At 53.5% G+C, this 13,758-nt stretch overlaps 6 protein-coding genes across 6 annotated transcripts; 2 read left to right on the forward strand and 4 right to left on the reverse strand.

The window, feature by feature from the left end:
* Positions 1–175: 175 nt before the first annotated feature.
* On the forward strand, positions 176–1,423 carry Aud_000691 (mRNA guanylyltransferase; the record flags this gene model as incomplete). Its single annotated transcript, XM_043286198.1, has 1 exon — positions 176–1,423. The coding sequence occupies one exon, from the start codon at positions 176–178 to the stop codon at positions 1,421–1,423; it is 1,248 nt and encodes a 415-aa protein (XP_043142133.1).
* A 410-nt stretch (positions 1,424–1,833) lies between these two features.
* Aud_000692 (dolichyl-diphosphooligosaccharide--protein glycotransferase subunit OST1) lies at positions 1,834–3,540 on the reverse strand (the record flags this gene model as incomplete). The annotated part of the gene is made up of 3 exons (XM_043286199.1): positions 1,834–1,959; positions 2,017–3,058; positions 3,194–3,540. 3 exons carry the CDS (start codon positions 3,538–3,540, stop codon positions 1,834–1,836), a joined length of 1,515 nt encoding a protein of 504 aa, XP_043142134.1.
* A 430-nt stretch (positions 3,541–3,970) lies between these two features.
* Aud_000693 (pseudouridine-5'-phosphate glycosidase/carbohydrate kinase family protein) lies at positions 3,971–6,701 on the forward strand (the record flags this gene model as incomplete). Its single annotated transcript, XM_043286200.1, has 7 exons — positions 3,971–4,157; positions 4,213–4,421; positions 4,474–4,573; positions 4,620–4,661; positions 4,720–4,950; positions 5,007–5,307; positions 5,381–6,701. The coding sequence occupies 7 exons, from the start codon at positions 3,971–3,973 to the stop codon at positions 6,699–6,701; spliced, it is 2,391 nt and encodes a 796-aa protein (XP_043142135.1).
* A 102-nt stretch (positions 6,702–6,803) lies between these two features.
* Positions 6,804–8,289, reverse strand: Aud_000694 (dienelactone hydrolase; the record flags this gene model as incomplete). Its single annotated transcript, XM_043286201.1, has 3 exons — positions 6,804–7,219; positions 7,276–7,911; positions 7,968–8,289. The coding sequence occupies 3 exons, from the start codon at positions 8,287–8,289 to the stop codon at positions 6,804–6,806; spliced, it is 1,374 nt and encodes a 457-aa protein (XP_043142136.1).
* Positions 8,290–8,905: 616 nt separating this feature from the next.
* Positions 8,906–9,700, reverse strand: fmn1 (riboflavin kinase; the record flags this gene model as incomplete). Its single annotated transcript, XM_043286202.1, has 3 exons — positions 8,906–9,214; positions 9,295–9,522; positions 9,584–9,700. 3 exons carry the CDS (start codon positions 9,698–9,700, stop codon positions 8,906–8,908), a joined length of 654 nt encoding a protein of 217 aa, XP_043142137.1.
* A 926-nt stretch (positions 9,701–10,626) lies between these two features.
* Positions 10,627–12,805, reverse strand: Aud_000696 (transcriptional regulator of nonfermentable carbon utilization; the record flags this gene model as incomplete). Its single annotated transcript, XM_043286203.1, has 2 exons — positions 10,627–12,455; positions 12,580–12,805. 2 exons carry the CDS (start codon positions 12,803–12,805, stop codon positions 10,627–10,629), a joined length of 2,055 nt encoding a protein of 684 aa, XP_043142138.1.
* Between the last annotated feature and the right edge of the window lie 953 nt (positions 12,806–13,758).

Genomic DNA, 13,758 nt, shown 5'->3' on the forward strand with positions numbered 1-13,758 from the left:
ACCGCAATCTGATTCAACTTTCCATACCCAACTGCAGCCCTAGATTAAGGATTGCGCACACCTCTCGCTTTATGCGCCTCCGGGCGAGAGCTCACCTGTCGCTCCAGCTACACTCCCCTTCAGCTCATCCCTCCCTCCACGCGCTGTCAAAGCCACCGTCACCCCTCCGTCGAAAATGGGCAACCCATCCGTTCCCGATCTCGATGCTGTAGGCATCAAAGCCGAGCCCGAACTGGCGGATCAGTTCCGCCGGGAGGTCGCCGCTCTGCTGGGGCGCAATAACCTCAATTTCCCCGGCGCGCAGCCAGTCAGTTTTGCGAAGCGGCATCTCCTCGAGCTCCAACGGGAAGACTACTATGTGTGCGAGAAAACGGACGGCATCCGATGTCTTATGTACTTTGCGCGTGGTGAAGAGGACTCGCCAGTACCAGAGATTCACTACCTCATCGACCGCAAGAATGACTACCGCTACGTGCCGGGCCTGCACTTCCCCCAGCCGGACGATGAGACGTTCCAGTCCTTCCACGTCGACACCCTTATTGATGGCGAGCTGGTCAATGACACGTACGAGGACGGCACGCAGCAGCTCAAGTTCCTCGTGTTCGACTGTTTAGTTCTGGACGGGCAGAAGCTCATGCACCGGACGCTGGACAAGCGGCTAGCGTATTTCAAGGAGAAGGTGCTGAAGCCGTACAATGCGCTCTATAAGAAATTCCCCGAAGAAAAGAAACATCGGGCGTTCGCGGTCGAGGACAAATCCACGCAGTTCAGCTACGGTATCGAAATGATGTTCCGCGAGATCATCCCCAAAGTCAAGAAGATTCACGGCAACGACGGCCTCATCTTCACCTGTCGCAGCACCCCCTACCGCATCGGCACAGACGAGCATATCCTCAAGTGGAAGCCCCCCTCCGAGAACACCATCGACTTCCGCCTGCGGCTCGAGTTCCCTCTCTTCGAACCGGACACGGACGACGAGGCCGACGGCATCACCGAGCCGTACCCGGACTACGACGCCATCCCGATCTGCCATCTGTTTGTCATGCTCAACGCCAACGAATACCAGCCCTGGGGCGAGATGTACGTCACCGAGTCGGACTGGGAGGCCCTTAAGGCCCTGCAGGTCCCACTGGACGACTCAATCGTCGAATGCTCCAAGGATGAGCAAGGGAGGTGGCGGTTCCATCGGCTCCGCGACGACAAGGCCGACGCCAACCACATCTCAACCGTCGAGAAGGTGCTTGAGAGTATCGAGGACCGCGTCACCGAGGAGGACCTCATCCGCGTCGCGCCGGCCGTCAAAGCCGCCTGGAAAAAACGGCAGGCCCAGGCCGCTGCCGAGGACGAAGAACGCAGACGGCGTGCGAGACAGATGCCACCCGGCGCGAACGGAAATGGGGTCAAGAGGAAATTCGAGGAGTAGACTGACCCTCGTCGAGAAAAAAAGAATAGCTCAAGAGGTCGGCTGCATTGTCTTCTGGCCTCTGCACTTATTTCACTCGCATCGATGTTGGTTTGCAAGGCGTCTGGCGTTTAGTATCTGCGATATTGCAGAGCATGGAAGAGGAGCAAGGAAGGAAGGCAGTCGCTGTGGGTTTTGGAGCTCAGCATGTGTATCAACTTTCTCTTTAGAATTTACAATGTCGGAAGGGTTTTGGTTGGGCCATTTCACAATTCCCTACCGGTTCGAGTAATACATAGGAGCTGCTCTACTTGGCTCTACGCGTTATTGGGGCTCTTGTACATATCTCTGCGTTCTTTGATGTACGAGACAAGAAGAAAAGGAAATGCTCTCATATTATGACCAAAAAGGGAAAAAAAAAAAAAAGGCACTCATCGCTTCTTGATGCTGACATCAAGGTTTCCGATAACCCACGCGGTAACGAAGACAGCAAACATTCCAGCAGTGATGGTAAAGGGCTTGCGCAGGCCGTCCCAGAAGGAGTAATCGTAAGTAACCTAACGTTTTGTCAGCATGTCAGAAGGTTCGTAGAAACGACTATGGGCTCAACTTACCACTATCTGCGAATCGCGAGCCTCGTCAGAGAGATTCTCGACTGTCAGGGTCAACACTGTGCGGCCCAATGTGTCCATGTAGGTCTTGTGCTTGGAAATGTGAGACTGGATCTGGCTCAAGCTAGGGAGGCCATTGCTGGAAGCTCCCTCCACAACCTGATACCGGACGTTTCGCGCGCCCTCGGGAAGGATCACTCTGACAACAGCTTTCTCATACTGAGCTCCCTCAGGAACCTTGAATCCCTCGATGAAAGGAACCTTCAGGGCATAGGAGTCGGCTCCGTTAGCTGCCTTACGTAGATAAGTGGATAGCTCATCATTCCAGCCAAGGCGGAAGCTGTAATTCCAGCCACCAAAGATCGGGAAACGAGGACGAAGCTCCAGAGATCCTTCCCGCTTGGGGGGCTTTCCAGGCCGGTAGCGGCTCGTGGAAACATTGCCAATGTCATCGATGAAGTACGGATCGACCGAACCAGGTTTGAGAGGATACTTGAGTTCACGGACCGCCGAAGACGGCAACTGCTGGTAGTTGGTCAAGGTCCACTCCACGCGAGAGAATTGCTTCGAGAGCATGGAGCCATTGTTGCGAAGCCAGTACCGCTCCTCCGTCGCCAGGTTTCCACCCCAGTGGGAGACCTCCAGGTCCCGCTCCAACAATGACGCGGTGATCACAGGTCTGGTGAATTCGTAGCGCACAGTGATAGGGTAGGTGATTCCTGGAGCAACCTTGGCCGTATCGTAAGGACCATAAGTGTAGGTGGTGCCCTGACGCTCGGGATCGGACCCGGACTTCAAGCCGGAAGTGGTTGTGTAGTCGGGCACATTGGTGTTGGGAAATTTAACCTTGGTCTTCTGGGTCACCGTTTGGTAGGCAGACGGAGTATAAGCGGAGAAAGAATAAGTGAGATATTGCTTGTCAGCTTGGCCGATGGTGGCGGGGCGTGGAGTGAGAGAGTTGAGGATGAAGTATGAGATTCCCAATGTGATTTGAGAGGACGGCGCAAGCGGCTCAGGGAAGTGAACGACAAAGTACTGGTAGTTGCTGCGAGGACCAAAAGGTTAGCTTTCTGCAATATCCGAATAGCAGGTCCAGAGGCAGAGAATCTCCGATGAAGCAACCGTGGCGTTGGAGCTACCACGGTCAAACAGAGCCATTGGCAGTCAATTGCATACACACCTTGGTGACTCGACTTCCAAAGCTTCAACGGCAAATCTGCCCTTCGCTGGTGCCTTCTTGTCCCTCACTTCCAATCCCCCAACCTTGCTGAAGACGTCCGACGGGAACGGTATGTAGTAGTCGCTCTGCGGTTGTTTATCGACATTTTCAACGACAACATTGACGGTTTCTCGGACATATCCCTTCTCCAAATTGGTATTCCGGACCAGATTCACATTTTTGAATACCTGCTGCGGCTTGAAGTCTGCGGGTAAAGCGACTCGCAAGCTGGTCGAGGAGTCGGCGCATACTACGCTGCTTGAGAACAGCAGCCCGCAGAGCGCAGCGACTGCGGTAAATGGCCTCATTGTGACTATGGGCAGTCTCTTTGAGCAGACTGCGCCGCTGTGCACAATCTATCTCACCAGGAGATGTCGAGAGAAGCACAGAAAGATGGACTGGAAGAACTGGGGGGAATGGAAGGGAGTAAAGCGAATAGGACCAAAACTGTCCAGATGCTGAGGTGTCCCCAAACAGTAGTCGGTTACGTACGTACGTCCGTAAGGTACCGTACCTTAATTACGGCAGCCAAGGCGGCACAATCAACTTATCGGCGATAGACCGATAGCTAAACTACTACAGAGCACTCCGTACTGCTGCGTGCTACTCTTTCCACTTTCTTCGTCCACAAGTCTGACGATTGTCATTATTCATCTGTCCCCTTGTGTATTGTGTATTGTGTTGATTGATCTACAAGGGTGAGCTTTTTGTATCGTTCTGCACAGCGCTGCCCTTGTCATGCTTTCACAAGCCGCTACCCGACTCTGCTGCAGAGCTCGGGGACCAGCAACAAGAGCTCCTCGGGCAATTCGAAGGTATCACGACGTCGCACAAAGCAAATTTTTGAAAGTATCGGAGGAGATTCGTGATGCGGTGGCTACAGGAAAGCCAGTCGTGGCACTAGAATCTACGATCTATACCCACGGTATGTCTGAGCCATCATAGCTATGAGGAGCAAGCGAGGCTAATACCACTGGTAGGCTTTCCATATCCTGAGAGTGTCGCTCTCGCCTCTTTGCTTGAATCCGTCGTTCGAGTCAATGGTGGGATTCCTGCCACAGTCGGCATCCTCAATGGGGTTGCTAGGGTTGGCCTTAGTGCCGAAGAGCTCATTGAGCTAGCATCGACGGCAGAGAGAAAGGATGCCTTGAAGGTTTCGCGTAGAGATCTCGGTTATATATGCGGTCTGGTACGATGACTCCGAATATGGGAGTCTCAATTACTTGACTGACGTTTTTCAGGGAATGGCTGGTAGACGGCTCCATGGAGGAACAACCGTTTCGGGAACAATGGTTCTTGCTCACTTGGCGGGTATCAAGGTATTCGGGACAGGTGGTCTCGGTGTGTATACCCCTTTGCCATGGTTTGCGTAGACTGACTGATCTAGGTGGTGTTCATCGTGGCGGGGAGTCGTCCATGGATATCTCGGGTACGTAACTCAATCTCAGCTCCCGGTATGATCTCTAGCTGACCTCAGCGCGATGCAGCCGATTTGACTGAGCTGGGACGGACGCCTGTTGCTGTTGTCAGCTCCGGATGCAAGAGCTTCTTGGATATCCCGCGGACACTTGAGTTTCTAGAAACCGAGGGAGTCTGCGTCGGGACATTTGCCGATGGCCGTAAAGGCTCTGTGGACTTCCCTGCCTTTTTCTCACGCGACAGTGGGATCAAGAGTCCCAGAGTAATCCAAGATGAAGCGGAAGCGGCTGCAATCATATGTAAGGCAGCCAGGGCACGTTTCACTCAATTGGGCTATTCTACTGACACGAAACAGACGCGCAATCGAAGCTTCCTGTAAACTCTGGTATCCATTTTGCCAATCCAGTGCCAGCGGAGCAGTCGATTCCAAAAGGGGAAATGGACACAATAATAGAAGAGGCGATCCGCTTGGCCGAAGTCGAAGGCTACCGAGGAAGCGATAACACACCTTTTGTGCTTGCGAAAATCAAGGAGCTTAGTGGCGGAAAGAGTGTGATTGCCAACAGGGCGCTGGTCGAGGCCAATGTGAAGCGCGCAACCAAGGTGGCGGTTGAACTCGCCAAATTAGAGCAGGCTGATAGAGGGTCGGAAGGCCGGTGAGTTTGCCCATTTTGATGGGTTTTGTGATGATAGATTACCGCCAAACTTGGAATGTCCCTAATGTTGCAGACATATGCCAGTAGTGCCCGAGAACGCAAGAGCTGACCAAGCAACTTCAGAGGCCGGGATGAACCATAAACCCGTAACTAAGAGTACAATTGAACAACTGGATAAGGCAGATGTCCTTGTTGCTGGCTCTCTTGCGATCGACCTGTCCTGCGACTATACTCCCTTTGCGAGCGAGAGCGACAAGATCACACCCGTCGCTCAAACGTCAAATCCCGCGGTCATCGGGCAGAGCCTAGGCGGAGTAGGCCACAACGTTGCCATTGCGTCACATTACCTTGGAAGCTCTGTCCTATTCTGCAGCGTAGTCGGGGATGACCTGAGTGGCCGTGCTGCGCTCTCGACGCTCAAGGAGGAGGGGCTCACCACCGCCGGCGTACAAATACTGCCTCCCTCGTCTGGAGCACGTACGGCACAATATGTCGCCATCAATGACGCAAAGCGAGACCTTGTAGTGGCTATGGCTGACATGGGCATCATGGAGCTGCCGGAGCATGTGCTTGATTTTGACGAGTTCTGGGAGCCCCTGATCCGCCGCACCCAACCGCAGTGGGTGGTCGTGGATGCGAACTGGAGTCCGGCGGTCCTTGCCAGATGGATTGCTGTTGCTAAGCAGCACGGGGCGCGGGTCGCCTTTGAGCCGGTCTCCACGGCAAAATCTCGCCGTCTGTTCTCCAAAACTACCGAGGCGGATGCAGCAATTGGACCGGCCGGGACTGTCCCCAACAATGCCATCAGTCTGGCCGCTCCTAATCAGTACGAGCTCACAGCCATGTACACGACAGCCCGCGAATCAGGGCTATTCGAGTCCGGGGGCTGGTGGCGCATCATTGACGCCATGGGGATGTCCGCGTCTGGCTCGCGAGACCGCCTCGTTGCAATGACGACAGCCGAGCTGGTGGATCAGGGAATTCCGCAGCAGAGCATCCAACTACTTCCCTTTATTCCGTGCATTATCACGAAATTGGGTGCCCAGGGGGTTCTGGTGACGCAACTGCTTCGTCCGGGAGATGCTCGTCTCACATCTCCTGATGCAGCGCCGCATATCCTCTCTCGCGCCTCGCCTACAGATGAGCTGATCGGGGGGGTGTATATGCGACTTTTCCCGCCAGCCGGCGTCCTGGCGGATGGCGAGATTGTGAGTGTCAACGGTGCAGGGGACACGTTACTGGGCGCGGTTGTTGCCGGGCTTGCAAAAGAATCGGGGAAATCGGTCGAGGAGGTCATTCCTCTAGCACAGGAGGCTAGTCTGAGGACATTGAAAAGTCCGGGGGGCGTGAGCAGGGATCTGGTTACTCTACGATCATTGATGGATGCCTTATAACTGATATTTCACAAACACTCGATATAGATGATTCATACCCGAGCCTTGACTCGTGCCCGATTCTATTCCTCAACTGCCCAATTCGTACTACTCTCTCTCTCTCTACCCATTCAGGGTCCTCTCCACCCCTTCCGCTCCAACAACTGGCAATCTTTCCACATCCTGCCTACCCTCCCTTGTCTTGCCCGTCGCGCGGAAACACCCCGGCACAAGCCCCGGATCCAACAACCCAATCTGCACCAGCACACTGGCCTGATCCCAGTAGATATTCTGCCGGGAAAGCTTGCCCGCGCGGAAACTGGCCGTCATCACAAGGACAATCTTCACATCGCGGTCCGTGGGCGGGACCCTCGGCAGCAACCAGGGTATCTCCTCGGTATGCCGGAACGCCAGCAGGATCTCGTCGACGATGCGGTCCGGACCGACCGTGCGAGAGAGCAAGCGGATGTGCTGTGATGGGGGACCGGTCGGGAAGAACGCTTCCGCGTAGAAGGTCGAAATCGACTGCTCGTCGCTTCCTGCGTCGATACAGTAAGCACATTGGTCTATCAAGAAGTGACATGGCAGTACATACCCCCAACCATAGTCGGAACACAATTCACCAGCGGAGTCTCATCAATCCGCCTGTCGAGACTGCTCGGATCCCCGCTCCCAATCATCATCTTCATGATCTTGGCGGCGTGTTGCTCCGCGTCCGCGTTACGGCCGGCATCCAAGAGCAGATTCCGCCAGTACTCCTCCCAGATCGTCTCGACGTCGGGCGTCTTCCAGCTGCCGCCGGGCCAGCCGAACCCGCGCTTGAGACAATCCAGCCCGCGGCTCCAGGCGAGGCGGGAGCTAAGCCGGTCGTAGGTTGGGCTCGGGTGCTCTGCGAAGCCAGGTTCAGACTCGGGATAGAAGAAGAGGTGGCATCGATGGCGCTTTCTGCTGGGGTGGGCGCTGTAGTCGTCCCAGAAGGAGGGGTTTTGGTGGCCTGCTAGGTGGATCTGGATGGGGAGGAGGGAGAGGGAGGCGTAGCATGAGGAGGTGGAGGTTGAAGTGGTGGAGGGGGGGAGCAGACATGATGGGCAATTGCTGTCTCCGTTGCAGGTTTCGTCAAGTGGTCCGCGCGGGTAGTAGGCGACTAGAGCGCACATTCTGGGAAGAGGGTTGGTGGCTGTTGCGGACTGGTGGTGCGATGCGAGGAGCAGAAACGCCGGCCGGTGATATGCTGTTTCAGTCGCATTAGCAATGGGCTCTACCCTGGGCAATACAGAGCCTTCATACCAACGACGGCGTATCTCTCCCCTGGCTCGAGATCATCCTCCCTCTCGTGCAGCATGTTTTCCAGATCCTTGCGATCTCTCTCGATATCTTCGTTTCCGCCTGGAAATGGCAAATACTCGACCTCGAATCCTTCGCCCTGGAAGCGCGCAATGATGCTTGGGTCGAAATCATGCGTGTCGGACGTTACATAGAGACGTCGCTGGCATACGTCCCGTTCGTCCTGGCGCCTGTCGTTGCTGGGGAAATTGGGGGACTGGAGAGGCGTCGCGCTGGAACTGCTGCTGCGACGCCGTCGAGAGAGATGCCGGCGCAGTCTATCCATTGCAGCCTAAGTCCTTGGGATCTCCGTACTAATTACAGATTGGATTCGTCCTTTCCTTAGTGATAATTATAATGATTTGACCTTGGCATATTAGCAGTGTACTAACTGAGTGATTCTTAACATACTCACTGGCTGGTATATATGGCTGGTGTATGTATACTGATCTCACCATACTCTAGCTACAATCAATGCAGTTTGACAATCAACATAGGATATGCCGAATGACATAAGTTAAGACTCTTGGGTTGTCAGTATCGCCATAACTGGCTTGTTTGCATTCCACCTGTCCTACATAGTACGTATATACATTCCTCGGCGCCAACACCGCTCTGACGTCGACGATTATTGGCACCGCGGCACGGTCCAGTCAATGTGTTTTAAACGGGCTACAGACTCCATCGCATCGAGTCAATGGTGGATCCATTGAACCATATATTTTAACAGGGGTCTCCGTGCGCATCCGCTCGCAGCTCATTGCTGGTGCTGTCCACCATACCTTAGCCTATAGGGCTGATACTGGTTGATGATGCACGTGAAACGCAAGTCTCTCCAGGCAACAATCTATAGCTATGTACAATCATCGTCTAGAACACAACTACAAATCTATAATGAAAGCTCAAAATGTCGCCAACCACCTCCGCTGCTCCCTCACCGCATCCGAACACTCCTTCTCATGCCCGTCAAGATAACATTCGTAAGCCGGCCGCTGCAGACTCGTCCGCGCAACCTCGCAGTCCACCCGGATATCCTCGACCAACGCCTCCAGCGACACATAATCGTACTCGGGGCGAATATACCCCAGAATCAGCAGCTTCAGCTGCGTCCCATAGAAGTCAGGCAATTTGTGGAACTTCACCTGGCCCGCTGCTCCCGCGCCTTCAGCCGTCGGCGACGGCGATGAAAGCGGTGGCATGACGTGGATTTCCTGTAGCAGTTAGCTTAGCATCCCCTTCCATTGTATTTGCATCTCCTCGAAGATGCTCAATAGGCGAGGGAAGACCGTACAATGGACTTTGTCTTATTCTTATAGAACGGGTTATACCCGATACTCAGCACAGCAGGCAGAATCGCCGCTCCTGCTCGCGCGGACGACGAGGTTGAGCTCGAGCTTTCGCTCTCCTGATACTGGAACTTGGCTGGATCAAGCGCAACAACGCCATAGTACACCCCGACCTGGAGATCAGGATAGTCCGCGAGTCCCTCGGCGGGGATATTGGCCGTCGGAATGCCCAGCTGGTTGAACTGTTAGGGCCATGTCACTTTGTATGCAGATGGGGGAAAGATCAGTAGCTACCTCTTTGCTTCCCCGTCCAAACCCCTTGATCACGGGTCCGGATAGACGCACTGGATATGGGGGTTCGGGACCGCTGTCTGGCCCCGCGACGGGATCCCGAGGTCCGTCCGGTCGCATGGCGAGGTTGGTCTGATGGTGTTTGTAGTCGTTCGGCTGGGGTCGGTTTTGATTTCTTCGCTTCTCTTGAGACTCTTGGGACTCTCTTGCTGGGAAAGAGCAGTCACGAAGGGGTTAGACTACTTTGTATGACTCGATGGAAACTGGTCGAAAACATTACGGAAGATGCTCGTATTGCTGCAAGACCCGACGGACGATGCGGGGTAAGGTCATGACTGTAGTGGCCAAATATTATTGGCTAATTTGGTATTTTACTGTTATATGATTACCTGCGGATGGGAGTCGAGGCAACTTAATTATCATACGGCACTGGAAACATCCAGATGTAGTAGAATTGCTACCAGATCATGGATCTCTTCTTTACAGATTAGAAAAACACATTTGGGCTGAACCTTCGGAAGCTTATTCACTAAAGTCGTTGATTTGTTCAACTCTCCCCGTATGCCAGAGAGAATCACTGTTGACACACGTCCTCTAGCTAGACTGATAGAGAAAAGGAAGGATAAATATATACTGGAATGCGATGTTCAAGTCATCCACACGCATCCGGCAGGGGAAGAAAGTCTCCCGTTGCGATGCCGGAGAGGCAAAACAATTATGTTCAAATTGGCCCAGTAAGACATTAGAACCAGTAGAACCCTTATAAGACAGCTCGACAAGAATCGACAATCGTACACCCAAAGAAGAAAAAGTTATGTACCAATGCAAAAGCCCTGTTCAAGGGCAGAACAATGAACAGTATAAATCACAGTCGACCGGGGGTTGAACTTTTTGATCCATCCGAGGGTATGAGATAACCAAATGCACAAGAAGATCAATAACACATTCAAAGCATTTCAAGGGACATCCGTGTACGAACCACCGACGAGGTGATCCAGTCATATGCACGGTAAGAACTGTAGTCGGAATCAGTATACGTTGCGCCGTCACAATCTTTGGCAACTCACATTCATCACAATAAGCATTGGAATGTCAAATACGTCTCTTTTCACTGTCCAGCAGTAGGCGCATTCGACCTTGCCATCTTTGAAACCTAACTGATTCATCCCTGCCTCGCCGGCAATGCCGCCTTTGCGCAAGTGATTATTCCATCTCTGATTGTCATCAGACTGTGCAAGCTCCATATCCTCCTTAGTCTTGTACTTGAGCAACTTGCATGTGGTCATGACGCTGCCGCGGGAGTCACCAAAGGCCAGCCGAGCAAAGTCCTCGTAAAATTCCACCACACTGTCGTCATCTAGCAGTTCCGCAAGGAACACAGGTTGAGGGCGTCCAGGCGTGGTATTTTCCAGCGAAGAACTTCGAGGCGTAAAGCTGCCGCGGGATGTGGTGCCGGACTGGGGAACCGATGAGCCTCCGGTGTTGACATTGAGATTCGGTTCCTTGCCCAGCAACACATCCTTCTTCCAGCCAGTGAGGATGCTAAACTCCTTGCCGACCGCCGCAATCTCGCCGGTTCGTCTGCAAACGATGGTTGGCGTCCCACACGCGTTGATAAAGTCCTCATACTCCCAGAGCGTCCGCTGGAAGCACTTCTCCATGAAGATCAAATCATCCCGGTTGAGCGTCTTGGTCGTGGCAATGAACGACGGGCGGATCGACGCTAATGCTTTCGCAATCTGCAAGGTCTTTTGCGGGGAAAAGCGCCGTTGGATGAAGGCAGTCAAATTGTGGAAGCGGTTCGTATAGGCATACGGCTCTTTCACGCTCTCATACACCGTCGACGGGTTCCGCTGACGTCGTTTGACTCCAAACTGCAAGCTCTGGTGCTTCAGGCTTGGCGTCGTGATCGCTGGCCGTTGTCCGTTGGCAGTCAAGCCGTTTGACTTGTTCGCGACTGTATTGCCCAGCGAATTCTCATCATACCCGCTGTTGATATGAGGGCTGGTTGTCGCACTGGGGCTGGAGAAACTGGCCGGTCCACTCTCGATGGCAAACGCATGTGGCGCATCGGACTTGGCCATGTGCATCATGCCGCCCTGGGGATAGCCGCCGCCGACATTCAAATGCCCTTGATGCGGAGCCTGGCTATTCGGCCACTCGTTCAGCAGCGGATCGTTGCCAAACATAAAAGGTTGCTGGTTCCCAGGACTCTCCCCGAAGCCAGGAGCCCCAGTGATGGGTGTGGTAGAGTATTGCGCCGAACCACTCCGGCCTATTGATCCTCGCTGGGTGGCGGAATCAGTGGGAGAGTCACCAGCACCGGTCGCCATATGGCCGAGCATCCCAAACTCCAACGCACCATAGCGATTCTCAAAGTTCATGCTAGAAAGGTCAAAGTTGAAGAGAGCAGGGTCGCTTGGGTCAAAGAACGGCCCGGCAAAGGGGTTCTGGCTCTGGCTGGTGGCGCCCGATACGGTCGTGTTGGGTGGCTGTGGGTTCACCGAGGACGACAAGCTGTTACTTCGAGCCGTCGGAGTGGACTTCATGTTGAAAGTCGGGGAAACGGGGGATTGAGAGGGAAAAGAACTCTGTGCCAGAGGGGTATCTTGATAGACACTGTAAGAGTTTGATTGCGGTGTGGGATAGTAATTGGTCCCCGAATTCTGCTGAGAGGTTGTATTGACGGTATTGGCACCATTTCGAGACAAGGGCAAATTGTTTCGCATGGCGTTGTTGTAGAAATTCCCTCCAACTCCAGGCATCAACGCTCCATCCGGCGCATCGTGCAGGTATTTAGCCTTCTTGCGCACACCGTCGTGGCACGCATCCTGAAGACCACGTTTGATACAGCGCTGACACGGTCTCTCGTCACCTAAGAGGTAATTTCTCTGTCAGTTGGTTCATTTCCTTTGCGGTAGACAGAGTCAATGCGCGCGCGCGAAGAAGCGAGCAAGAATTATCAAACTCAGGAAAGCAGAAAGGTCACACAAGCGTACCGCAAGTCAAATGCGCCCGTTGACAAGCGAAACAAGCCCTCCTTGCCTTCTTCCTTCGTGGTCTTGACGGATCCTTCGCATTTGCCGATTTGGGGGCATTCTCAGTAGCGCCGTTGGTCTTGTGCTTCGCTTGCTCCGTGCGATCGCCCACGTCTGGGGTATCCTGATCGACTCCACCATGATCGCCAGCCAGAGCTGGAGCGCTCTCCTTATCCTCCATCTTCATGTCGACATCCGTGTGTCTCGGAGTTAATGGTTGGGGGTTATTGTAGTGTGCGCGTCCACTGCGGCGAGCGAAGGACGTCACGTCAAAAGCCGTCGGGTATCGCTTGTCACCTCTGGTTCTTCTTTCTCGGTCACCGGGCGAACGTAATTCTTCGATGGCAGGCGCACTGAGAACGACACACTCCTCCGGGTATCCAGATTGAAGGCTGAAACTTTTACGCTCGGCGTTTTACCCCGGATAAAACAATGTACCACATGGGAACCGCTGACGTCTCGAAGGTGTAGGGATGTGGATGGGGCGAGCGGCAAACCGATAACCGGAGCACAGGGAGACCTTGGATACTTGGGACAGTGAACCGAGGCGCAAAACCAAGACACGAAACCGCGGTCAATACGGTCCAACGATGTGATCTGAAGGGGAAATATGAACTCGATCACGCGGACGTGATAGAATGATACTAATAATACTGATGACTGTGCGGCTGAAGTATGTAGAGAACTGAAACGGGTGGAGCGTTACAGCAAAGACTTGCCGGGGCTGCGGGGAAAAGTTGACTTTGGACTTGAGAGGTTCGAGTTGAGTTCACTTTGAGACGCTGCGGGTAGAATCCATGGAGGAGGTGTAAAATTGAGGCGAGAGCAGCACTCGTGATAGAAGGACCTTGAAAATATAGAGGAGGAGTGGAGAGGAGAGTGATCAAATGCGAAAGAGAAAAAAGTAAAATTGAAAACGCGGGGGTAATAGAAGCACAGAATGATGAACAGGGGGAGAGAAATTAGGGAAAATAGACGCAACAGGGAAGAGACAAATTTTCAGGTATAAGGTAATAATATGTAACTCGAATACCAATAATGGTGAGAGTAAGGTAATAGAAATAGAAAACTGGTGGCTTATGTGTCAACCAGGTTAAGTCAACCAACGCGAGTCGAGTCAAATGAGTCGCGTGTCCAGAC

This window comes from Aspergillus udagawae (assembly GCF_001078395.1).
Source record: "Aspergillus udagawae IFM 46973 DNA, scaffold_1, whole genome shotgun sequence".
In the NCBI taxonomy this organism is placed as follows: domain Eukaryota; kingdom Fungi; phylum Ascomycota; class Eurotiomycetes; order Eurotiales; family Aspergillaceae; genus Aspergillus; species Aspergillus udagawae.